Genomic DNA, 25,681 nt, shown 5'->3' on the forward strand with positions numbered 1-25,681 from the left:
ATCCCTAGCCATAGACAGGGCTAATTTGAGAAAACTAACGGCGTTGTCAACCCCTTCTCTCTACGCTGGTGACCCTGCTGAGCAAGAGCGATAAGTCAAGTAAGTCAAAAGTATTTATGTGTTGCTATCTACTAATGGATTAAACTTTTTCCTATACCTCGTTGGTTTATTTAATTTACTTAATACCCCCATTTTTACAAACAATTGATTCTCAAATTGTGATCATAAGCGATGTTATGTTGCAATAAAATAAAACTGTCTTCCTTAAGATTATTTTCTTAAGGAAAAGTGAACCTCCCTCCTATGCTATGAATACGGAGGGGCAAAAACACTTTGGCTTAGAAGCGTCAAAGCTTCAAATCTGGCCATGGTTCTTTGATCTTCTGAACTCGATGGTGTGATTTTCATTAAGATTCTTTGACTTTTAATGGGGGGTTTCGCCCTTTCTTTGAAAATCAGGGAAAATTTTCTAAGGTTTGTAGCCTTTGATTGGTAGAAATAAAATTAATAAATCTTATATGTTTGATAAAACAGTTCGTGGTAAGAACTTCAAGTAAGTAGCAATGCGGCTCAATAGTAGCCAAAACTGGGACCAGCGCTTCTGGGACCGTTGTAATCATTAAATACCTTTGAATAGACTCAGTATGAAAAGACATTAAATTGTGTAAAGAGCAAAAACTGGTAATTGCCAAAATGTTTGTATATATTTTAACAAGGGATTACAACGGTTCCAAAACCATAAAAAAAAACAACAAAGTTTGAAGCTTAGCAGATATTGTTGTTAGAAAGGCATCATTACCGAAATTCTTTTCTTATAAGACATGATAAAAAATTGCAGATTTTTCTGATTTCAACTCAGAATTGCTAAAGTTGTTATTTAAACTGCAAAAATGTTTACGGTGCCTGAGCATTAATTTTAATGTTTCAATTTGAACTACAAAAATACCTGAAAATTTTATTTTACGTAATAAAAAAAAAACTTGCTACGTGATTAAGCTTACAGGTTTTAACGCAACCAAATTATACATTTATTTTGGAAAATCAACGATGGCTGAATCTCATGGCTTAGCAAGCACTGTCGCCAATTTCTATAATAACCGTGAAGAGAAAGGCATCGAGTCACGAACAGAAAGCCGAATTCTTTATATGAGAAACTTCAACAATTGGGTGAAAAGTGTTCTTATTGGCGAGACAAGGAGGAGACATTTGGAGACAAGGAGGCGACATGGAGGAGACAAGGATGAAAAAATCGTGGTAATGGATTTGGGCTGTGGCAAAGGAGGGGATTTGCTAAAATGGGACAAAAGCTTCGTTGGTAAAATCGTTTTGTCAGACATAGCTGAAAAGTCACTGGAGCAGTGTAAAAACAGATTTAAATCAAGGAACAGATCTTACGAAGCTGAGTTTATTTTGGCTGACGCAACAAGAGATACAATTCAGGACAAACTAAAGGACAAAGAGATAATGTTTGATATTGTTAGCTGTCAATTTATGCTTCACTACAGCTTTGAATCGCTAAGACAAGCAAATAAATTTCTCGAGAACGTCGCTTCAAACTTAAGACCCGGTGGATTTTTTATTGGTACAACGACAGATGGCTTTGAAATCATGAGGAGACTCAAAGAAGTAAATGGCCCTTCAGAAGTAGCTAAAATTGGAGATGAAAGTGTGACGGTTGTGCCTGAACATGAAGAAGTATACAAATTAAGGAAGTTTGGCAACGCTATATATTCGGTGGAGTTTCCTGAAGATGCACAGTTATCACCACCCCCTCTTTTTGGATCTAAATATGGCTTTCATTTAGAAGGCGTGGTCGATTGTCCTGAGTTCTTAGTCCACTTTCCAACTTTACAAAGATTGGCAAAAGCTCACAATTTAGAGCTAATTATGAAGGAGCGATTTGAAGACTTTGTTCAACGCAATATATCTAAAGAGAGGAATCTTTTAAACAGAATTGATTCTTTAGAGCGTTACCCAAGCCAAAACCCAGTTGGCAATGCTGAAACAGGGTATAACCATGTGAAGAAGCCGGAATACGAAAATATGACAGTGGGCACACTTTCGAAAGACGAATGGGAAGCTATGACTATGTATTGTGTCTTCATATTCAAGAAGAATGCTCCTGAGGAAGCTGAATTATAATCCATCACATTTTTAATGAATTCTTACTTCTTAATAATTGTACTTAAATAATTTATCTGAAATAAAGTTTGCCAAATGCCTGCCGAAGCACAATGCTAACATTCTGGACGGAAATAGTAACACGCTGAAAAGTGACCCAAATGTCGTATGGAATTTCCTTAAAAGGAATAAAAGAAGTGATTGCGACGGTTCCAGCCTCTGGCCCACAAAAGAATAGCGGAATAGTTATTACAAGTTGGAATTTGCAGCATCCAACCCTCAGCTTGTATCGAAATATAAAGATAACATTGATCTCTTGTTAAGTGAAGCATCACCTTCACTTGTGTTTGTGGTAACTGTTTCTGACGTTCAGGTGGCGATAGTTAAAGCAAAGAAGAAGTTCTCGCGAGGCATTGACCAAGTTTGTGGCATGCATTTAGCTCATGGCAGCCAAAGGGTTCTTGAGCATCTCATTCTGTTTTACCAGATGATCTTCACTTGTATTTTAGTGCCAGATTCTTTTTGTGTTGGGGTTGTCAGCCCAGTATTAAAGAAAGAAAAGACCCTGCTTAATGTGGCTCTCACCGCTCCATAACAGTTGCCCCAGTTCTTTGCAAAATTTTTGAGCTTCTTTTTATTGTATATTCTTTTGTATAAAAAACTGAAGTTTAGAATAAAAGTCCCGACGATTGATGATCCACAAACTTCGGCTGTAGTAGTCCCTGTAGAAAAAGGTATACGGTAAGGGGCAGTTTCTTCCCCTTCCCTTTACAATAATAGTGTTACAGAATCACAAAAAGATGTTGAGATGAGTCTTGTGTTTAAAGGTATATATCACTGTTAAATTAGGCTGAAAATTTACTGAATTTAAGCCGTTCTTTTGGGATCATTGAGAAGAACTTTTATGTTCTAAGCAACGTTTATTCCGAAATAAACCTGTCTTTTAACGAAAGTAAGAGCGATATTGTTGTTTTCAACCATCAAAGCTCAGATGACGTTCCTGATATCCGACTTGGAAATAGCGTCGTGAGACAAGCGCCTAGTTTAGTTTACCTCGGGCTTCCAATCGGTTGTGATGTGAAATCTAGAAGATCACTGCTAGTTGAACATTTGACCAGCAAGATCCGCAAATCTTATGGTCTACTCATATCTGCCAAGACAAATTATAATAGATATATCAGAGCAAGGTTTTTCAATGCGCTGGTGCAGCCACACGTTATTGGTTTTTCCCCGTTTTGGGCTTGTTAACCGATCGAAATAAACGTACCATCCGGTCATGCTTTTATAGTTTTTGTAAGTTCTTGTTAGGCCTACCACCCTGGACTAGAAACTCTTGGATTAGTGAAAGATTTGGCATTGTTGATCCATACTTGGCCGTCCAAAATCGGCTTTCTCGCGATGTCCAATCTCTCTACAAAAATAATTCCCTGTGTGGGGCAATGGTGCCATAATCTTCTTCTTCTTATAAGTTATCTTTCTAGTTTAGCTATAATTTCTGTTGTTAATTATGTATTATGTAGGATAAGTGTTTAGTTTTTTGGTCGTTTGTTAATTCCGTTTGCTTTTTCTTTTTTCCATAGTGTTATCTTTGTGGGTTAATAATAAATGATGAACATGTTGAATGCGAAACATTAGCGGCGGTCTATACTGTGTTTGTAAATATTTCTAGTTATCAATGCAGCTTTACTTCGTCTGTTCTACTGATCTGTTAGTCTATTTTATTATACTGTTTTTCTTTGTTATATTAGCTTTATTGTGCTTGCCATTGTTGAGTTACGTGTACTTCTGTTTTTGCTTTGCTTATTAATTTTTTCTCTGTACTCCACTGTTTATACTTTTGTATGTTTGTTGGTAATAAATATTATTATTATTATTATTATTATTATTATTATTATTATTATTATTATTATTATTATTATTATTATTATTATTATTATTATTATTATTATTATTACTATTATTATTATTATTATTATTACTATTAAACATATAATGTCAGCAGGATTCTCTATTTGATAAGGGATTACAAAAATTCAAACACCTTAAAAAAGAAAACCAAAAGTTTCGTACTTAATACATATCGTTGTTAGAAATTGGACTAGCTTCAATAATCAAATATTTTTGAAAAGAAAGAGTATGAAATGACATTAAGTTGCGTAAAAATAAAAAAACTGGTAATAGCAAAAATGTTTGTATATATTTTAACAAGGGATTACAACAATCCAAAAACCTTAAACAAGAAAACCTTTTTGAACGCAAACAGTTATATATCGTGTTAGTAGGAAGGCCCAGAAAACAAAAATTTGCAATATTACAAATGATGATTCTCTATTTTGACAAGGAATTACAACAATTCAAAAACCTTAAAATAACTTTTCATGTAGTGACCTTTTATGATTTTTAAGGGGGTTCAACAGAAAAATATTGCTCCTGAGGAATACCCCAGCACTATCCAGCTTTGTTCGGGGAAGCATGCGATATGAAACTTATTACAAAAAATTAGTCACCAGGGCATTTCACCGAACAAAATATTATAAACATATTTGATAAATGGGCAAATATAATTATATAAAAATTAGCTTGTAACGTCATACAATGTTTAACAAGCTATATGCATATCTTGAAAAATCTTTCCTGTTGCCTAATAATATTATGCAAGCATAAAAAAACCTCCTGCAATAATAGAGCGGCAATTCCCTTGACATCCACATTACCTACTCAGCTAGGTATATTACTCAAACTGAGAGGATTCTAGAAGATAATTCAACTCCCCACATTAATCACAAGGACCTCTCACGAAAAGTTAAAATTATATTCAAAAAATCAACTCTTATATGAGCCAGGCTTCCCCTTTCCCCACAAAAGACCCACTGTCCTTCCTTCTGACCCCACTCACTGGCTTGCAATAATTTAATACTGAAATACTAACTAGTACTGTCTATGCATAACAGTAACAGAAGGCTATTCGGTGTAATTTTTGTTTATGAACTTGGTATATATTTAGTACGTATGACACTAAATAGTATTATGATCTCTGAAACTTAGACGATTTTTATACATCAATTCAATAGTTCTATATTCATCTTGCATCTCTAAATGGCCGTTAAATAGTATATTTGCCCTGATCGATTTGCAATTCTTGTTTTGCTGTACATAAAGACTAATATATATTTTTTATGGACTTGATATATATTCAGAAGGTACTTACGACACTAAATAGTTTTTTTTTTGTATGGGCTTGATATATATGTAAGGGTAAATGTGACACAAAAATAGTATTGTGATCTCTGAAGCTTGGACGATTTTTTACGTCAATTCAATAGTTCTATATTCATCATGTATTTCTAAATTGCCTTCAAATAGTACATTTGCCCTGATCGAGCTGCAATCCTCGTTTTGCTGTACTAAAAGGCAAATGTAGACAACTTGTAATAGTGAGATCTGATACGTGAGGCTATGTATATACAGTCAATATTCTAATCGATCAACAATCTCAAAATTTTCAATCCATAGTATTTTGACCATATTCGGGCCACAAGTTTTGACTTTTAGCATATAACGTTACTATAACTTTTGATTTTCCAATCAAATGAGTCCTCTCCTGGTATTTTATGACAGCTATTTCGGTATTATTATCACTGGTTAAAAAATAAACACAGATTGTCATCAAATTTCTAGGAAAATATGTAAAATACTATGTTATTAGTAGGAGCTTTAAACCTCCACAATAGAGTATGCCAAATGTGATTCTACAATTTTTATTATAAGGAGGGGTTCTTCCCTTTTTAGAAAATTTAGTCAATTTTCTGAACCTTGCGATTTATATCTTTTGTATGGGTAATTTTAGCCTAACAAATTCTATATATTTGGAAACTCTGTTACAGAAAGGAAATTCTTCTCATATATTTATTAATTCTAATTTTGTTTTTCAAAGTTTTGGTTACAATACTCAACTCTATTGAAAATTCAAAAAAGAAAAAGAAAAAATGATCTTCTATCATCATTCTACTTTTTTTCTACAAGCAAATATTCATTCAGGGACGATTTAACGAACCTAAATCTCCTATTAGGAAAGGATTGAACAGAAAGATTACCAACTGAACAAAAGCCATATTCTAGGGGAAAATCCAAGACGGAGAAAATTAAAGTCAATAATTGCAAGTCCTTCGCTGTTTGCTTTAGCCACGATTGTAAGGAAATGAGATCCTGAAGCCTTATGGGGAAGATTTGTTGACTTTGGTGGCAATCTTTGTTTTCGATCAACGCTTGACAGAAATATCAACTTTTATTACTTTTACTTAATCTATTTGAAATATTACTTTTTGTTTTTGTTTTCACAGAACAATTTCAAATTGATATTCGATCTACTATATTATAACTGTGACAAAAAATATAACTTTTTTTTCTCAATGTTAGTTTGAAAAGAAAAATATATCAAAGTTACAATATTTACTTATAAACAGTTCAAATTTGTCATTTTGTTAATTTTTATTTCTGATCAAAAAAAAGAAAAAAAATACAAAAACAAAAGAAAACGAGCCAGCTCGATAAATATAAAAGAAAAATTTGAACCCCAAATTTTGAATGTTTTTTTTAAAGTAATACATGTTGATAGTAAAGTTGTTTTTTCTTCCTTAAAAAGAATAAGAATTGCTTGCTGTTTTTTTGGTAACTGTGGGTATGAAAAACGAAAAAAAAAAAAAAATGTATAAACCCAAATGTACTGTATGCTTTTTACAAACAGTTCAAATTTATCGTTTTCTTCACATTTTGTGCACTTTGAGTTTAAAAAAAAATTGAAAATAAATCTAGGATTCGAAAAGTTAAGCCCTAAAAGCTTTAAGTAAAATAATATAGCCTTGTAGATAGAATCAAACAGTTCGTGGTAACGAACTGTAGTAAGGAGCGACCCGGCTCAATAGTAACCAAAACTCTAAAAAATTGAATTTTGATATCAATAGCTACACCAAAAGAATCGCATTTTAATGCTGATTTTAAATATATAAGTTTCATCAAGTTTAGTCTTACCCATCAAAAGTTACGAGCCTGAGAAAATTTGCCTTATTTAAGAAAATAGGGGGAAACACCCCCTAAAAGTCATAGAATCTTAACGAAAATCACACCATCAGATTCAACGTATCAGAGAACCCTAATGTAAAAGTTTCAAGCTCCTATCTACAAAAATGTGGAATTTTGTATTTTTTGCCAGAAGACAAATCACGGGTGCGTGTTTATTTGTTTTTTTTGTTTTTTTTTGTTTTTTTTTTCTTTTTCCCAGGGGTCATCGTATCGACCAAGTGGTCCTAGAATGTCGCAAGGGTACTCATTCTAACGGAAATGAAAAGTTCTAGTGCCCTTTTAAGTGACCAAAAAAAATTGGAGGGCATCTAGGCCCCCTCCCACGCTCATTTTTTTCCCAAAGTCAACGGATCAAAATTTTGAGATAGCCATGTTGTTCAGCATAGTCGAAAACCATAATAACTATGTATTTGGAGATGATTTACTCACCCACAATCCCTGGGGGAGGGGCTGCAAGTTACAAACTTTGACCAGTGTTTACATATAGTAATGGTTATTGGGAAGTGTACAGACGTTTTCAGGGGGATTTTATTTTGTTTTGGGGGTGGGGCTGAGGGGAGGGGGCTATGTTGGAGGATCTATCCTTGGAGGAATATGTCATGGGGGAAGGAAAATTCAAGGAAAAGGGCGCATGATTTTCTAGCATTACTGTAAGAAAACAATGAAAAATAAACATGAAAACGTTTTTTCAAATGAAAGGAAGGAGTAGCATTGAAACTTAAAACGAACAGAGATTATAACGCATATGAGGGGCTCTAAAAATACTTTAGCATAAAGAGCGAGGTATTTAGGAGGAGATAAATACCTCGTTCTTTATGCTAAAGTATTTTTAGTAATTTCAACTATTTATTCTACGGCCTTTCTGATTCAGGGGTCATTCTTAAAGAATTGGGACAAAACTTAAGATTTAGTGTAAAGAGCGAGGTATTAACGAGGATACAAACCCCCTTGTATACATAATAAAAATATAAGATTATGAAAGTTTGTTACGTAAGTTGCTAATTTATAAGTTACGTATATTTTTTACTAATAAAAACGTTTGTTAAAAATTAAAAGTTCTAGTTGCCTTTTTAAGCAACCGAAAAATTGGAGGGCAACTAGGCCTCCTTCTCCACCCCTTATTTCTCAAAATCGTCTGATCAAAACTAAGAGAAAGCCATTTAGCCAAAAAAAGAATTAATATACAAATTTCATTTTAATAATTTATGTGCGGAGAGCCAAAACCAAACATGCATTAATTCAAAAACGTTCAGAAATTAAATAAAAAAAACTAATTTTTTTAGCTGAAAGTAAGGAGCGACATTAAAGCTTAAAATGAACAGAAATTACTCCGTATATAAAATGGGTTGTCCCCTCCGCAATCCTTCGCTCTTTACGCTAAAGTTTGACTCTTTGCCACAATTCTACTTTTTAAAACAAATAAAAGCTTTAGCGTAAAGAGCGAGGGATTGCGGAGGGGACAACCCATTTTATATACGGAGTAATTTCTGTTCGTTTTAAGTTTTAATGTCGCTCCTTACTTTGAGCTAAAAAAATTAGTTTTTTTTATTTAATAATATAACAGAATTGAACAATTTTTCTTTAACGACTGATTATAACCCTTAGCTGAGACACTGTCTTCCAGACCGAGTAATGTTTAGGGAGGGGTTTCTATTTGGAAACTCCTGTTATCTTTTGGTATTATCTAAATAATGTTAACCCACACCCCTTTAGAATAAAATTATGGCACTTCTTGTTTACGAAATACTTTCTTTGGCACGTTTATAGCCTCTTTCTTGTAAAAATGTCTAACCTTAAATAGTGAATATCATATTATTCGCCATAAGGAAGGAATTCCAGTGACTTTCATTTCAGCTCTTCGCCGTTCAAAAAATAAGTTTTTTTTTAACTAAAAGTAAGGAGCGATATTAAAACTTAAAACGAACAGAAATTACTCTGTATATGAAAAAGGCTGTTCCCTCCTCAACGCCCCGCTCTTCACGCTAAAGTTTGACTTTTTCTCTCAGCTCTACTTTTCAAAACAGTAAAATACTTTAGCGTAAAGAACGGGGAAAGAACAAAAAAAAACAACAAACAAACAGATAAACACGCATCCGTGATCAGTCTTGTGGCAAAAAATACAAAATTCCACATTTTTGTAGGTAGAAGCTTGAAACTTCTACTGTAGGGTTCTCTGATACGCCGAATATGATATTGTGATTTTTGTTAAGATTCTATCACTTTTAAGGGGTGTTTCCCCCTATTTTCTAAATAAGACAGATTTTCTCAGGCTCGTAACTTTTTTTGGGTAAGACTAAACTTGGTGAAACTTACACATTTAAAATCAGCATAAAAATACAATTATTTTGATGTAACTATTGGTATCAAAATTCCATTTTTTTTAGAGCTCAGATTATTATTGAGCCGGGTCGCTCCTTACTACAGTTCGTTACCACGAACTGTTTGATACTCTATCCATAAAACAATTTTGAACTCAGCCATCCAGTTCTGAAGGAGAGTCGCAAGAATAAAGTTACACTGTGGTAACTCTAAATTCTGAAGTTTCTTCTTCTTCTTCTTCTTATACCTGTTTAATAGCTTTGAGGCACTAATGCACAATCTCCACGTAGCTTCAGGCCCTGTGTCAGCTGAGATCGACCCCCAGTACCATGTTACCAAGCAGAGTTCAATCCCAGCGTGCTACACGCTTCAATAGAAATAAATAATAAAAAAACGCTTTTCGAAAAAAAGTAAGGAGCAATATTAAAACTTAAAAAAATATTACGTATATGAGGAGGTTCTTCCCCTCATTAATACCTCGCTCTTTACGGTGAAGTTCAAATTTTGCTCTAATTCTTTAAGAATGACCACTGAATCGCAAAGGCCATTAAACTAAAATAAAAAATTCTTTTGAAAGTAATAAAAAACTATATCGCAAAAAGTGAAATATTGACAAAATGGAGAATACCCTCATATACGTAACAATTTCTGTTAATTTTAAGTTTTAATGTTGTTTCTTACTTTCAGTTGAAAAAATGTGTTTTTATTTAATTTCTAATCATTTTTAAATCATGCTGGGAAATCCGGTGCCTCCTTCAGGGAAAATTCCCTTCCCCCTTGGAAAATTTCATGGAAAATTCCTCCCACGCACCTCCCTCCCATCAATCCTCCACCAGAAAAATCTACCCTGAAACGTTTGTACACTTCCCAATAACCAATTCTGTATGTAAATTAAAAAAAGAAGTTTTTATAACTGCAAGTAAGGAGCGACATTAAAACGAACAGAAGAAACAACAACAAAATCTAACCTTCTTAAGTGAACTCTACGAGAGGAAAAAAGACACTGAATCAAATAACAAAATCCAACTTGAAATCAATGAAAGAGAAGTTACCAATTAGATTGGATAAGTATCTTTTGCCATGCAACAGATTTCGCCTGTCTGCAATTTCGTTTTTTTATCTTTTTTTTATAATTTTGGAACAAAAAGTTGAACATTTTTTCAGCTCGGGAAAGGATAAAACGGACCTTATATTAGGTAGTGGTGTCTACAGAGTCCCGTGTTCATGTGGAAAATTTTACATTGACAGGACCAATCAACAACTAGGGGAACGATTGCATGAACACAAAATTTCAATAGATAAGTCCCTGATATTGGAAAATAAAATGACAACTTTGATTCAGCTCTGGCCCAGCATATATACGAAAATCCTGACCATTTAGTTCTTTTTGAAGAGGCAACTTTAATATCTACCGTAAATGGCCTACCGCAATCTTTTAAAGAGGCAATTGAGATAAAAAAACAACAACATATAAATAAAAATTTGGCTTTAATTGTCATTTCAAGTTGGTTTTTGTTGTTTGATTCAGTGTCTTTTTTCCTCTTGTACAGTTCACTTAAGAAGGTTAGATTTTGTTGTTGTTTCTTCTTTGTTTCTTTTTTTCTTTTTCCTCTTTCTTATTTTTTTGAGCACTGAGGACGACTTGGCGGAGGTCCTTGTCGAAATATTTGCTTGTTTTTCATATTTTCCTACTGGCTGACAAATTCTCGTTTTTCACCTATTTGATTTTTCTCTTTTCATTTATTATTTCCTTTCTTTGTTTTCATACGTCATGCATAGCCAGTATGGTCTCAGAGCGTATATTGACAGAATTTCAACTAAGTTGGACAGAATGAGTATCTCAAAATTTCGATCCGGTAACTTTGGGGGAAATATGTGCATGGGAGGGGGCCTAGGTGCGCCAAACTTTGGTCACTTAAAAAGCGCGCTAGAGCTTTCAATTTCAGTTAGAATAAGCTCTCTCGCAATATTCTAGGAACAATTGGTCGATACGATCACCCCTGGGAAAAAGAAAAAAAAACAAATAAAATCGCTTCCGTGATCCGTCTTCTGGCAAAACAATACAAAATTCCACATTTTTATAGATAGGAGCTTGAAACTTTTATAGTACGGTTTTCTGATACGCTGAATCTGATGGTGTGATTTTTGTTAAGATTTTATGACTTTTCGGGGGTGTTTCCCCCTATTTTCTAAAATAAGGCAATTTTTCTCACGCTTGTAACTTTGATAGATAAAACTAAACTTCATGAAACTTGTATATCTAAAATCAGCATTAAAATGCAATTCTTTTGACGTAACTATTGTTATAAAAATACGTTTTTTTAGAGTTTCGGTAACTATTGAGCCGGGTCGCTCAATTTACAGTCCGTTATCATACAGTTCGTTATCACGAACTGTATGAAAGAGTTAAAACCAACTGAGATTCTTATGACTTAAGGTGAAGGTTTTCTTATTTGGGGAATACAAAGGTACGATTTGTGTAGCATAATACACTTATCATTATTAACCTATGTAGGAAGTATGTATGTATAATTATAGAGCATAAACTAAAGTATAAAGAGTATATGCTTGTACATAAAATAAATAAATTAAAAAAACAACATACGTATAATACAATAAACAAAAACATACTTAGTGTTAATGGTTGAATTAGAAACTCAAGCTGAGATTTTTTCTATTTAAAAATAATTTTAATTAATTTCTTCATTGATTGAAATCAATTATCAGCAAAACTGAAATAGGTTTAACCACTAAAAATTTTAGCACCATTTTATTATTTTAATAAGATATTTTAATAAAATTAATAAAATAATAAAATAATTTAATAATTATTTAATAATTCAATATTTTTAATAAAAAAATTTAATAAAATTTTATTATTTAATATTATTATACCATTTTATTTTGGTCAATATTATGCCTAAAGATCACATCTGACATTTTTGTACGTCTGAAATAATTGCCAAAGAACTTTTTCTAAGCTGCTCTCAAAGGGAGGATTAGCAGGGCAATATCTCCTCCGTCACATTTTGATCCTTCTAGTGAATATTGTCTTTGAGAATAGCTTTGTTAATAGTTTTTTACGATTTTTTATAAGCTAAAACTGCAGATACGATCGCTACGCGTAATAACAGCAATTTGATTTAGTTGAATGTCTAATAATTTAATAGTAGGTTATGTCGCTTTGGTCTCTTAGAAGAAACTACTTAATATAATTTCAACTTCTTCTTTTGACGAATATGTAATTTTGAGTGTTACTTTACTTATTTTGGAATGGAGGGATTTTCAATGGTATTTGTTCAAGTTCTTATCTAATTTTTGACACTAGCCTGGATTATTAATGTTGTTTTAACTGGATTCTGGTTTTGATTGATCATATAATACCAAACTAAAATACCAAAAAAGGATATATGATGTCACAATAACAAACTTGCAATGGCACAAAGCCCAGGGTGACAAACATAGCTAATAAAATGTAGCTGGAAAAGACCGAAATTCTATAATTTGGGCAGAGACGTATGCGGGGGTACCCTTTACCCCTCCCTCCCTCCTCTCACAAATGAAATTTTTCTGAATGTCTATGCACTTTTTATTCATTACAAAATATTTCAATAAATATTGTTGGTTTTGATGTTTTCTGACTTTGAGAATCTTTTGCTGGTCGATCGCGATATCACGCCGAAAATTCCTTTTAGATCAATGGTTGAAGATGTTCATTGTTTTCACTTTTCATAACAAATATCCCAAAGAAGATTAAATAGAAAATAACATAAAAAAGAGTCGAATTTTAAGCACTAAAGATTTAAATTAATCGGTAGTTTGGATACGCTTAGTATCCTGTAATCACCATGAAATTTTAATTTATTACTTTTTAAAATGCGAGTTAGGCTATTATCATTTAGACAAAAGAGCTTTTCCAAATTAAACTAAATGGTAAATTGGGTATTATCTAGTACTAAAAATTTTAGCTGCTGTTTGTTTAAAATGAAGTTGAATACAGAGCAATTGCAGTTAAATGTCGAATTGAAGTCGGGTTAAGCAAACATAGGAAAAGAATCTATTTTAATCGAATTTAAAAGAAACTCTTATTTAATATATCAAATACAAAAACCATTGGGTTAACCAATCATAGTTAAATATTGAATATCTAAATTCTGAATATTAGAATATGCAAATTTAACCATTGAAATTCAATGACTATGTCAAATTTCTCCTGGTACTTTTTTTTAGAAAGACTATCCTTCAAAAAAGAAAATTATACAATGAAGGAAAATTAAGATCCAAACCAAATTTGTTGACCCGGGATAAAACATTACTACCAAAATCTAGATAAAATCAAAACTAATAGACCTAAATTTTTCCTGGCGCTTGTTTTTAGTTAGATAATCCTTCAAAAAAGAAATTATCCATGAAGGAAAAGTAAAATCTAAAGTAAATGTTTTGACCCGGGAAAAAACAGTACTACCAAAACCCGGATAAAGTCAAAGCTAATAGACCTAAATTGGTCAATTAAAAAGGGTACTACAACTTCTAATTTCCGTTAGAATGAGTCCTTTCGCTACATTCTAGGACCATTGGGTCAATGCGATCACCCCTGAAAAAAAACAACAAAAAAAAAAAACAATTACAGTAGGGTTTTCTGATGCGCCGAAATGACGGTGTGATTTTCGTTAAGATTTTATGACTTTTAGGGGGTGTTTATCCCTATTTTATAAAATAAGGCAAATTTTATCAGGCTCGTAACTTTTGATAGGTAAAACTAAACTTGATGAAATCTATATATGTAAAACCAGCATAAAAATACGATTCTTTTGATGTTACTATTGGTATCAAAATTCCAGAGTTCGTTACCACGAACTGTTTGATTTCCATACATATATTTTTATGTTGCAGTATATTTTCCTCTGTCTCAAGGTGAATAATATATTGACGTGATTTTTATTGGCATTTTTTATCTTAGTTTTGGTCATAATTTTTAATCTTATTTGTTATTTTACATTGTCCTAATATTTTGATTGACCATGTCTAGTTCAGCCCCACTACAAGGATTAATTCCAGCTATTTTCCATTTTGATCAGCATTATGATCAGTTACACATCTTTTAATAATTACAAAGCTAAAGAGTCTGTTGAATGAAAGGCATAAAAACAAAAAGTAAATCGTTGCTTATACTCTTTCATGAATACAAGAGACTCTTCCCCTCCAAAAAAAATCTTGTAGTTTCAACTCGATCCCCCAGCCATGAGACTGAACAGGGTAAACCTACCTTGAAATAATCATCCATAAATAAATGAAACCCGAAGCGAACAGAAAATACAATAAATAATCACGTCGAACCCAAAACAGACAGAAACCAAGATGATTAGGGCTGAAAACCCCAATGCCTTCTAAAGACTAGAACATAATTTGGACTTTTTAAGTATTTTCACTTTCTTAACTTCAATAATCCAAAATTATTAAAACTTTAAGGAGTAAATATCGGTATATACATATTAAACTGTTAATCCACCATTCAATTGCTGTTTCTTCCTTAATATTGGTTATGAAGTTGTTTTTATTTCGATATCAAACTGTTCGTTCCATTTCGATATCAAACAGTGTAGTAATGTAATTTTTCGATATCAAACAACAGTGATTCGATATCAAACAACAGTGATTCGATATCGATATCGAATCGGTGATTTTTCACCGATATCGATATCGATATCGAACAGTGATTTTTGATTCGATATCAAACAACAGTGTGGTTGTTTTCATTTGGATATCAGACAACTGTAGTAAGGAGTGATGCGGCTCAATAGTAAACGAAGCTTCAAAAAATAGGATTTTGATGCTAATAGATACATCAAAAGAATTGGATTTTGATGCTGATTTAAAATATATAAGTTTTATCAAATGTAGTCTTACTTATCAAAAGTTACGAGCCTGAGAAAATTTGCCAATTTATTCTGGAAAATAGGGGGTAACACCCCGTAAAAGTCATAGAACCTTAACAAAATCACACCATCGCATTCGGCGTATCAGAGAACACCACTGTAGAATTTTCAAGCTCCTATCTACAAAAATATGGAATTTCGTATTTTTTGCATGAAGACCGATCACGGGTGTGTGTTTATTTGTTTGTTTATTTATTTATTTACTAGCTGTTGGGGTGGCGCTTCGCGCCACCCCAACACCAAGTTGGTGGGGCACTTCGCCCCCCCCCCAAGCCCCCCCGCGCGCGCAAGTCGTTACGTGCCATATTAGTTACGCGCCATTGTAGTTGTATCCCTGTGTCCCACCTGTGAATATAGATAGATATATATATATATATATTTTTAACTACGGAAAACTTGCGAATGTACAATATTCTTGCCTGTCCCATTGTCTGTGCATATAAATAGATTGTCAGGTTTACCGACTCTTGAACATGCAACATATAATTGTCCATGGGAAAAACAATCTGTATTCAGATCTATACCTCATTATTCTAATGATTGCCCCTGAGCTTTGTTGATGGTGATTGCTAATCGAACATTCCCTGTGTCCCTGTCGTCATTTATATATCCCCCTGTGCCCCTCGGCGTCCCCGTTGTTGTTGTTTCCCTGTGTCCCGGTCGTCAGTTGTGTCCCGGTGTCCCAGTCTGTAATTTCTCTTTGAGTGTCGCGGTCGTCATTTATATTCCCTGTGTCGCGGTGTTCCGGTTGTCATTTTTGTCCCGGTCGTCATTTGTATCCCGGTGTCCCGGTGTGTAATTTCTCTTTGAGTGTCCTGGTCGTCATTTATATTCCCTGTGTCCTGGTCGTCATTTGTGCCCCGGTGCTTTGTTGATGGTGATTGCTAATCGAACATTCCTTGTGTCCCGGTCGCTTTCTCTTTGAGTGTCCCGGTCGTCATTTATATTCCCTATGTCCCGGTGTCCCGTTCGTCATTTGTGTCCCGATGTGTAATTTTGTCAATCAACAAACATGACGTCAGTCGACACACAAACATGACGTCACTCGACACACACACACACAGACAACTTATTTTTATATATATAGATTTTTCGTTTCTTTCCCAGAGGTGATTGTATCGACCCAGTGGTCCTAGAATGTTACAAAAGGGCTCATTCTAGCGGAAATGAAAAGTTCGAGTGCCCGTTTTAAGTGACCAAAAATATTGGAGGGCACCTAGGCCCCCTCCCAAACTCATTTTTTCCCAAAGTCAACGGGCCAAAATTCTAAGATAGCCATTTTGTTCAGCATAGTTAAAAAACTTAGTAACTATGTCTTTGGGGACGGCTCCCTCGCAGTTCCCAGGGGAGGGGCTACAAGTTACAAACTTTGACCAGTGTTTACATATAGTAATGGTTATTGTGAAGCTTGCAGAAGTTTCCAGGGGAATTTTTTTCTTGGATAGGGAGGGGGTTACATGGGAGGATCTTTCCTCTTTTTACATTTTTACTTTTTACTTTTTACATTCCTTCCTTTTTACATGGAGGAATTTGTAATGGGAGGAGAGAATTTCCATGAAGGGGGCGCAGGATTTTCTAACATTATTTAAAACGAAAACAATGAAAAGATGAATAAGAAAAAGTTTTTCAACTGAAAGTAAGGAGCAGCATTAAAACAAAACAAACGGAAATCATTACGCATATGAGGGGTTCATCTCTTCCTAAATACCTGCTCTTTACGCTAAAGTATTTTTAGTAATTTCAACTATTTCTTCTACGGCCTTTGCGATTCAGGGGTTATCCTGAAAGAATTGGGACAAATTTTAAGCTTTAGTGTAAAGAGGAAGGTATTAAACAGGGAGAAAACCCCTTCATATACGTAATAAAAATGTACGATTATAGAAGTTCGTTACGAAAGTTAATTTGGAAGTTACGTATATTTTTTATTAATAAAAACGTCCGTAAGTAATTTAAAGTTCTAGTTGCGTTTGTTAGTAACCAAAAGATTGAAGGGCAACTAAGCCTCCACCCCCATACCTTTTTTCTCAAAATCGTCCGACGAAGACTAAGAAAAAGCCATTTAGCCAACAAATAAAAAATATGCAAATTTCGTTCCAAGTATTCATGTGCGAACAGCCAAAATCAAAACATGCATTAATTCAAAAATGTTCAGAAATTAAATATATACAAAAAACAAGTTTAATTAACTGAAAGTAAGGAGCGACATTAAAACTTTAAAACGAACAGAAACTACTCCGTATATGAAAGGGGCTGTTCCCTCCTCAACGCCCCGCTCTTTACGCTAAAGTTTTTCACTGTTTTAAAAAGTAAATTTGAGATTTGAGTAAATTTGAGCGTTTAGAATAAGATTTTTTTATCTCTTCCATTATCTGCGATAAGACCATCCAATAACTAATCCTACCATGGCAGCTAGCGCAAAAACTACCCCTTCTCTTACTACCGTTACCACTCTTACCACAGCCTCTCCTTCCAAATGGTACCAAGGTTTTTTCTCCGACGACTGCTCCATCTACGACTGTCCTCTCTTATGTCCTCTCTTAAGTCAACTATCTCTGTTACCCCCGATATACTAATACAAGCACAGCATTTGCTGTCACTAATTCTTCTAGTATTTGTGCTATCACGATTACTCCAGCCATAAGAAAACAAAATGTCTCAATAATCAAGTGCCATAAAGTTATTTCATGCAAAAACTAATCAAAAGCAAAATTGTGTTCAGAGTTCTTTATCAGTCACGTACTAAGACAATTAACAGTCAGTCAATGCATACCTTGTCCTAATTGAAGATTAATTACTTTCTTTGTTTCCACCCTCAAACTTCCCCTAGCTCCCTTTCCTACTCACTATTTAAATCTGCTGACATTATCTGACGACACAAAATCTACAGGCAATACATCTAAAATGCTAAGTGCCTATCTTAGAAATGCTTTGCTGTCAGCAATGCGTCATCTGGAAATTTGCCAATAATTTTTATTTTTTTCAAAAGTAGCAGATGAAGTAGAAGTTTTGATGTATAGGCATTTGAATTAGACAAATTATAATTTCTGAAGATAAAGTTCTTATAGATATAGAATACATTTTTTCACTGAAAGTTTTTTATCCCCGCAATCTTGCGACTTTGGGATTTGTTTTCCTCATCTTCCTTTGAAATCTTGGGAACGACTATAAATACCTGAAGAGGATGTGACGTCAAGGAATAAATCTATAGAAAAGTGTATTTGAAGATAGATAGGATTGATTTTAAAGCTGAATTAATTAATTACATCAAGAACATTACTTCGGTTACTGCTGTCAAGGATCCTGGTATTTAAATTGTAAAGGAATGAGGTTTGACGAAAATAATTATTCTTGCTGTTGCAGGTTTACTAATATTGTAAAGGAGAGGATCTCTTGTACTCATGATTTGATTGTAAATCTCGTCTTTCTTTAATTTTGCAGTATATACGGAATTGTAAACTATCAAACAGTTCGTGGTAACGAACTGTAAGCAAGAATTGACCCGGCTCAATAGTAACCGAAACGCTAAAAAACAGGATTTGATACTGATAGATACAACAAAAGAATTGAATTTTTAGGCTAATTTCAAATATATAAGTTTGATCAAGTTTAGTCTTACCCATCAAAAGCAAAGAATCTGAAAAAAATTCTCTTATTTTCGAAAAAAGGGAGAAACACCCCCCTAAAAACACCATCAGGTTCAGCGTATCAAAGAACCACACTACCGAAGTTTCAAGTTCATATCTGCAAAAATGTGGAAGTTTGTATTTTTCAAACAGTTCGTGGTAACGAACTGTAGTAAGGAGCGACCCGGCTCAATAGTAACCGAAACTAAAAAAAATGGAATTTTGATACCAATAGTTACATCAAAAGAATTGCATTTTAATGCTGATTTTAAATATATAAGTTTCATCAAGGTCAGTTACACCCATCAAAAGTTACGAGCCTGAGAAAATTTGCCTAATTTTAGAAAATAGGGAAAAACACCCTCTAAAAGTCATACAATCTTAACGAAAATCACACCATTAGATTCAGCGTATCAGAGAACTTTATTGTAGAAGTTTTAAGCTCCTATCTACAAAAATGTGGAATTTCGCATTTTTTGCCAGAAGACAGATCACGGATGCGTGTTTATTTGTTTTTTTTTGTTTTTTTTTCCCCAGGGGTGATCGTATCGACTGAGTGGTCCTAGAATGTCGAAAGAGGGCTCATTCTAACGATAATTAAAAGTTCTAATGCCCTTTTTAAATGACAAAAAAAATTAGAGGGCACCTAGGCCCCTACGCTTTTTTTCCCAAAAGTCACCGGATCAAAATTCTGAGGTAGCCATTTTATTCACCGTAGTCTAAAAACATAATAACCATGTCTTTAGGGACGACTTACTCCCCCGCAGTCCCCGTGGGAGGGGCTGCAAGCTACACACTTAGACCTGTGTTTACATATAGTAATGGTTACTGGGAAGTGTAAAGACGTTTTCAGGGGTATTTTTTTGCTTAGGGGGAGACTTGAGGGGGGTGGGGGGGTTACGTGGGAGGATATTTCCATGGAGAAACTTGCCATGGGGGAAGAGAATTTTAATGAAGGGGGCGCAGGATTTTCTAGCATTATTTGAAAAAACAATGAAAAAATAAGTATGAAAAGTTTTTTCTACTGAAAGTAAGGAGCAGCATTAAAACTTAAACGAACACAATTATTACGCATATGAGGGGCTTACCTCCTCGTTATACCTCACTCTTTACGCTAAAGTTTTTTTGGTAATTTCAACTATTTATTCTACGGCCTTTGTGATTCAGAGCTCATCCTTAAGGAATTGGGACAAAATTTAAGCTTTAGGGTAAAGAACGAGGTATCGACGAGGGTTGAACCCCTTCATACACGCAATAAAAACATACTAATATAGAAGTTCGTTACCTAAATTAATTCGTAAGTTACGTATATTTTTACCGATGAAAACGTTTGTAAAAAATTAAATTGGAGGGCAACTAGGCCTCCTCTCTGGCTCCTTTTTTCTCAAAATTTCCCGATTAATTGCAATTAATTAATATGCAAGTTTCGTTTTAATTATTTATGTGCGGAGAGCCAAGATCAAAACATGCATTAATTCAGAAACGTCCAGAAATTTAATAAGAAAATAAGTTTTTTAAATGAAAGTAAGGAGCGACATTAAAACTTGAAACGAACAGAAATTACTCCGTATATGAAAGGGGCTTTTCCTCCTCAACGCCCCGCTCTTTACGCTAAAGTTTGACTCTTTCTCTTAACTCTACTTCTTAAAACAGTAAAAAAAAAAATTAGCGTAAAGAGCGGGGCGTTGAGGAGAAAAAGCCCCTTTTATATACGGAGTAATTCCTGTTCATTTTAAGTTTTAATGTCGCTCCTTACTTTCATTTAAAATTTTTTTTTTATATATTTAAGTACCAGAAAGATCACGGATGCGCGTCTATTTTTATCTTTTTGTTGTTGTTTTTTCCCCAGGGGTGATTTCATCGATTAAATAGTCTTAAAATATGACAGGAGGGCTTACTCGAACAGAAATAAAAGTTCTAGTGCCCTTTTTAGGTGACAGAAAAAAAAGAGGGCAATTAAGCCCCCTTTCACGCTCATTTTTTCCAAATTCACCTGATCGAAATTTGAGATAGCAGTTATGTTCACCATAGTCAAACATCTCAAAGCTGTGTCTTTGAAGATGACTTAATCCCCCAAAGTCGCCTAAAGAAGGGCTGAAAGCTATGAACTTTGTTCATTGTTTCCATATAGTATTGGATATTGGGAAGTATACCGACGTTTCAGGGGGGTATTATTTTTGGCGGAGGGTAGAGGGGAGGGAGTTGCATGAGAAGATCTTTCAATGGAGGAATTTTCCATGGGGGAAGGGAATTTTCCATGAAGGGGGCACCGGATTTCCCGGCAATTAAATAAAACTGACGTACAAAATTAAATAAAAAACAAGGTTTTTCAACCGAAATTAAGCAGCAACATTAAAACTCAAAATGAACAGAAATTACTACGTATATGAAAGGGTTCTTCCCCTTGTCAATAACTCGCTATTTACGCTAAAGTTTTTTTTTATTACTTTCAAAAGAGCTATTTATTCTAGTTAAACAGCCTTTGCGATTCATTGGTCATTCTTATAGAAATAGAGCAAAATTTGAACTTTAGCATAAAGAGTAAGGTACTGATGAGGGGAAGAACCTTCTCATATACATAATTTTTCCTTTTTTGTTTTAAGTTTTAATGTTGCTCCTTCATTTCGGTTTAAAAAATTTTTTTTTTATTTATTTCTATTAAAGCGTTTAGCACGCTGGGATTGAACTCTGCTTGGTAACACGGGGCTGGAGGTTGATCTCAGCTAACACAGGGCCTGAAGAATATACATTAGCGCCTCAAAACCATCAAAAAGGAATAAGAAGAAGAAGAAGAAGAAGAAGAAGAAACTTCAGAATTAAGAGTTAGCTCAGTGTAACTTTATTTTTGCGACTCTCCTTCAGAATTGGATGACTGAGTTCAAAATTTTTTTACGGAAAGAGAATAACCTTAGGATTTAAACCACATTACGCTGTGCACCAGTTTTAATACATTTGAAATATAAACAGCCGCTGTAGGGAAGTTCGTTGGGTATTTGGGGCACATGAGCATATGAGGCATATGGTTGCCATAATTTAATATAGGCTCTAAACTGAGAGTCAAGTCAAACTCCATAGGGAATGAGCTATGGCGTGTGAAACATTAAATTCAATGGAGGAAATTTTCTATCTTAAGTAAATGGATTTAGACAGTCGGACAATACTCAATATTATTTTTGTAAACAACAAAATCTGATTATTGGCTAGAACCGAGTCTTAGAATTTGTTAAATCTAGCTATTGGTTTATAAGCACGCCATCTATGATACAACCTCCGATATTTTAATAATTTGTTTTGAAAATACTGTAGAAGAATTAAATTCATATTTATTAGCACATATTTTTTTTCATCAAAGCCCACCATATAATGGAGGGTGGATTTTTGGACATAGAATAAATTGTGTGTTGATGAGTAAATCAATTTTAATATGAGTAAGTGCAGATGAATACTTAGTAATGAGATGTATGTAGTTTGTGTATATAGAACAAATTATGTGTGGATACAGACTGGATATGTGTTGATCAAATATGAGTAGATTGATGACGTAGACCAAATTATGCGTTTATGAGTAGATTATTGATATGTCTAGTATGTGTATACGAAGATGAGTATGTATTGTAAGATATATGTAGTACGAGTATATATGTAAATGTCACTTACGTGACATCTGTCTTTGATATTGACTTACGTGAAGAACAACATGGATTCGGCCAAAACGATGTTGTGCCGATCTTATTTTTATCTTACGCACCATTCTGGAGAAATCGAGACAGCGCTTGTATATACTCTTCGTGGACTTTGAAAAGGCGTTTGATTCAGTAGATCGTCAAACCCTGTGGAGAGTATTGTGGTTCTAAGGAATTCCCGAGAAGCCAATTTGTCTAATAATTGTCATGAATGAAGAGATGGAATACTGTGTTAAAACATTGGACGGCAACACACGCGGCTTCATGGTAATGCGTGGCAATAGGCAAGGATGGGTCCTGTCATTTTTCCTCTTCGTCCTAGTTGTTGACTACATCTTTAGACAGATAAAAGGACATGAAATCCAGATTGCAGGAAAACTTCTTCAGGACGTCAACTTCACCGAAGATGTTGGGCTCATAGAAGCCGACAAGCAGAAGCTTCAAGAATTTCTGAACAAACTCGCAGAGAAAGCTTAACAATACGGACTACACATAAACACCCCAAAGACAAAAGCTATGTCAATCAGTAGTTCACGTATGGGAATCCAACTAAGAGGAGAAGACATCGAACAGGTGACAGACTTCAAGTACTTAGGAAGTACAGTCACTTCCAGTGGTGACTCTGGAAAAGAATTGTGCATCAGGATAGCCTTGGCCAGCGCATCATTTTAGAGACTTCTACCAGTGTGGAAATCCACTGTACACTTGCTGAAGTTAACACTCAGGTTGTTCCAGAGCAATGTAGTGTCTGTCCTGAGTTACGCTACGGAATGCCTTAAGCTAAATGCAGAGCAGAGGAAATGCCTTACCGCCTTCGAGAGTAACTGTCTTCGCCGAATCCTTAGAATCAGTTAGAGAGACCGTGTCAGCAACGACGAGATCCGTACCCACACAGGTCAACCAGATATCGCAACCGTTGTACGACAACGTAGATGGCAATATCTTGGACATATCCTCCGATGCCAGATCACAGACTTCCAATAATGCTCCTCTACTGGCAACAGTCACCGAAGAAGACCAAAGAACACGCTCCGTAGGACGTATGTCCCTGACTGAAGAGCCCTCCAGACGAGTCACATTCCAGAGTGGGAAGACATATACCCAGCGGCTCATATGAGGGAAGATTGGAGGCTACTCACTGACGCCCTATGCGCCTCCGAAGGAACTGGAGAAACTAATTCTAAGGTAATCTAGATTGATAGTTTTGTTGATGAGTATTTTGAGCTATCCCGGATAAAAACTACTAGGGCTAGCCTAGAGTAAGCCTCAACTGAAGTGGTCAAAAACAAAAAAAGGGGTCAACCAATTAATCAATCAGACAACTGAAACTAAATAAATTGGTCAATCATAAGAATTTAATGAAGAAGAGTTTAGCAGAAATAAAACAAAAACAAGACAAAACTTGGAGAGTAGATGAATATATCTTTAGCATGTAGATTGATTGTATATGATGATGAATTGTTTGAGCTATCCTGAATAAAAAACTAATAGGGCTAACCTAACATAAGCCTCAACTGAAATGTTCAGACAAAGAAAAGAGGTCAACCAATTAATCAATCAGACAACTGAAACTAAAAAGACTGAACAATCATAAGAATTTAAATGAACAAGAGGTTAACAGAAATGAAATAAAAGCAAGAAAAAAACTTGAAGAGTAGATGAATATATTTGTAGTATGTAGATTAATAGTATGTCTTGATGAGCTGTTTGAGCTATCCTGAATAAAAACTACCAGGGCTAGGCTAAAGTAAGCCTCAACTAAAATGGTCAAAAGAAAAAAGGTTAACCAATAAATCAATCAGACAAATGAAATTAAATAAATTGATCAATCATAAGAATATAAATGAAGAAGGAGTTAGCAGAAATGAAACAAAAAGCAAGACAAAAACTTGAAGAGTAGCAAATCATACGACAAAGGAGTATCAGATTTTCAAATTATAGTACAAATATACTTTTAATTTATAATGGTAATTTTGTTAGTTAAAGTATATTTTTAAGAATGGATCCTGATTACAAATTATACACGGATGATCTTTTGAATTATTTAACATCCCACCCCTCATTCCTTCCAAAAAACACTGACTCTTTATGACCTTAGGAAAACTTTGATTAACGAAAGTAAAACTTTGAAAGTTAAATCTACAGCACAAACAAGTCATGAGGAAATATGTTGAAATTCATATATTCACCGAATCTGAATTTATAAGTCTTTAAAGATTGACTAAAAATGTGTCTTAAACTTGAACGAAGATTAGTACGACTAAAACCCCTCTTTAAGCCATTATAATCGTGTTTTCTAGCCAAAATTCAAAATAAGGCAAAATTAAGACAAACTATGTTTCACAAAGTTGTGTCAAGTCAAGAATAACGCAATTTCTTAGGCACTACATATAGAAACTGAACGGAATTCAAGCCCGAAAACATCTTTCTGGAACACAACTTGAGTTTTAGATCTATTATTGAAACTTTCACCTACCTAACTCAGCCAAAAACATAGAGAGAAAAAAACCCAAAGGTAAAGAAACAAACGGGACTACGGCCAGCAGAAGGAAAAGACAAATCTAGACGATAATAACAAATATAAAATCGAAAATAAACTATAAAACCTAAAACTAAATAAAATAAAAAATAAGAATTAAGAAATGCAACATTTATGTACACCATTAATACTGCTGCGATTGGGCACCACAGAAATTAGTTAGAGTTACTTCAATGAAAACAATGAAGCAACTAAGTCAACGCTGAAGTCGCTTCAGTGTTCCCAATCACAGTGGTATTATTGTATATATAGATATTGTTTCTTTTTATTTCTTAGTTTTAGATTTTATTTAATCTTGGGTTTTGTGGATCATTTAAATTTTATCCTTGTTCTTAGTTTTGAAGACGCCTTGTCGTATAGAGGCGAATCATCTGCATCGTT

The 25,681-nt window shown here is 34.2% G+C and overlaps 2 protein-coding genes across 2 annotated transcripts in view; one reads left to right on the forward strand and one right to left on the reverse strand.

The window, feature by feature from the left end:
- Positions 1-25,681, reverse strand: part of LOC136031729 (vesicular glutamate transporter 1-like) — a 185,317-nt gene that overhangs the window by 111,911 nt on the left and 47,725 nt on the right. The window lies entirely within an intron of this gene.
- Positions 1,046-4,026, forward strand: LOC136031728 (mRNA cap guanine-N7 methyltransferase-like). Its single transcript, XM_065711435.1, has one exon. The coding sequence runs from the start codon at positions 1,048-1,050 to the stop codon at positions 2,140-2,142; it is 1,095 nt and encodes a 364-aa protein (XP_065567507.1). The 5' UTR covers positions 1,046-1,047; the 3' UTR covers positions 2,143-4,026.

The sequence above is a fragment of the Artemia franciscana genome, chromosome 10 (assembly GCF_032884065.1).
Source record: "Artemia franciscana chromosome 10, ASM3288406v1, whole genome shotgun sequence".
NCBI classification, from domain to species: Eukaryota; Metazoa; Arthropoda; class Branchiopoda; order Anostraca; family Artemiidae; genus Artemia; species Artemia franciscana.

What these genes read in the sequence shown, in the direction of transcription:
- LOC136031728 (XM_065711435.1), top strand. Translation starts at nt 1,048, where the DNA reads ATGGCTGAATCTCATGGCTTAGCAAGCACTGTCGCCAATTTCTATAAT.